Below are 1,912 nucleotides of genomic sequence, written 5' to 3'. Positions count from 1 at the left end.
GTCACTGCTGGTTCCAGTGTGGTTCCAGCTGAGGGGACGTCACTGCTGGTTCCAGCGTGGTTCCAGCTGAGGGGATGTCACTCTGGGTTCCAGCCACAGTCCAGCTGTTGGGATGTCCAGGGTCACGGGCTTGGTGGGGGTACCCTTTTCTGGACTGGGTTCCCCACCCTGCAATGGGTTTCTCACCTCTGTGCAAATGGGGTCTCTTGCACAGTCCGTTCTTTCAGACCCTTCTGGGAAAGGGTCGGTGGCCTTGGGGGTCTTTGGTGCTCCTGGTCCCCCCCTACGATCCGTGGCCACTTGTTGGCCCGATTCCTGCACTTGCTGTGCTGGGCTGTGCTGATCTCCAGGAACCACAACTGGGACGTTTGTCCCGCCCAAGGGCTGCTCTGCCTCCACCTCCAGGCCCGGCCTGGCGCTGGCGTGGGCGCTACTCCTCCGGCTGTGGCGCCAGGCAGGGACACCGGAACAGCCTGCGCAGCGCCCGCAGTGCCCACCTGAAGCGGGAGGGACGTTTCTTGGAGACCTGGCTCTGTGCCTCTGTCACCTCGGGAGCGAGAGGCTCAGGCTCCTCCTCCTCCTCCTCTGCAGCTGCTGGCTTGGCATCCGTGTGATGCCCCGGGGCAGGAGAGGCGCTGGGCAGGGCACGGGCTGCCTCTGCTGCCACCTCTGCACCCACATGCCTGGAACAGCTGGGTCCCTCCAGGGAGTCCTCATCATCCGTAAGGCCCAAGGGTTCGCTCCAGGTGTCCTGGATGGCATCTTCCCCTTGGGACAGCTCTTGGAAGCCGCATTGCCTCCATCTGGAAAGCATGTTGCCACTGACATTGAATGCAAGAGATGACATGGAGTCCAATGGGTCGTGCTGTTGGGCCTCCAACTTGTCCTTCCACCATTTCTGTATGGCCAGTCTTTGGTGTCTCTTAGCTTCCTCATCCTCAAGTCCATAATCATCGGGGAAGTTGGCTTCCAGCCACTCCAGCACCTTCTGATGGCTTGACACCCGCTCCAGTTCTGACAGTTCCAGTGATGAGCTTTGATCTCTCTCCATACCACCGAGCAGGGCCCTCCTCATCCGCTCTTCGTTGTCATGTTCGTCCCAGTGGGAGAGCTCTTCATCCTCATGTTCTTCACATTGGGAGAGCTCTTCATCCTCATGTTCTTCACATTGGGAGAGCTCTTTGTCCTCATCTTCTTCCCACTCGGAGAACTGTTTGTCGTTGTCTTCTTCCCATGGGGACATGCCTTGGACATCATAGCCTTCCCCAAAAGACAGCTCTGTGTCATGATTGTCATCTTCTGGGGAAAGCTTCTCATCCTCGTAGTTATCCCCTTGGGACAGCTCTTTGCCACTGTCACTCTCCCCTTGGGACACCTCTTCTTCATTCTTCTCTTCACCCTGGGACAGCTCCTTGTAACTCCTGTTGTCCCCTTTGGAGAGCTCACTGTCGTTTTCCATTGGGGACAGCTCCTTGTCACGGCTGTTTTCCCCTGGGAAGAGCTCGATGGCCCCATCCACTGGGCACAGTGCTGGGTCACTCGGGCTGTCCCCTGGAATGACCTCGATGGCCTCTTCCACTTCGGACAGCTCCTCGTCACTTGTGCTGTCCCCTGGTGAGAGCTCAATGGCCTCTTCCACTGGGGACAGCTCCTCATCACTTGTGCTGTCCTGTGGAATGGCCTCGATGGCCTCTTCCACTTCAGACAGCTCCTGGTCACTCAGGCTGTCCTCTGGAATTACTTCGATGGCCTCTTCCACTTCGGACAGGTCCTGGTCACTCGTGCTGTCCTGTGGAATTACCTCGATGGCCTCTTCCACTTCAGACAGCTCCTCATCACTTGTGCTGTCCTGTGGAATGGTCTCGATGGCCTCTTCCACTTCAGACAGGTCTGGGTCACTCAGGCTGTCCTC

General features: G+C 57.9%; 1 protein-coding gene across 1 annotated transcript in view; it reads right to left on the bottom strand.

The window, feature by feature from the left end:
* Positions 1–6: 6 nt before the first annotated feature.
* LOC121661004 (protein Ycf2-like) overlaps positions 7–1,912 on the bottom strand; it is a 3,242-nt gene continuing 1,336 nt past the window's right edge. The window contains exon 2 of the mRNA XM_042020651.1: positions 7–1,561. Within this exon, the coding sequence (XP_041876585.1) occupies positions 431–1,561 (1,131 nt within the window). The 3' untranslated portion in view covers positions 7–430. The remainder of the gene's footprint in view (positions 1,562–1,912) is intronic.

The sequence above is a fragment of the Corvus kubaryi genome, unplaced genomic scaffold, assembly GCF_017639235.1.
Source record: "Corvus kubaryi isolate FWS band 111438036 unplaced genomic scaffold, C.kubaryi_AGA036_p1.0 37036, whole genome shotgun sequence".
Classification (NCBI taxonomy): Eukaryota; Metazoa; Chordata; class Aves; order Passeriformes; family Corvidae; genus Corvus; species Corvus kubaryi.
The sequence above is the reverse complement of the archived record's forward strand: the minus strand, read 5'-3'. Positions and strand labels throughout refer to the sequence as shown.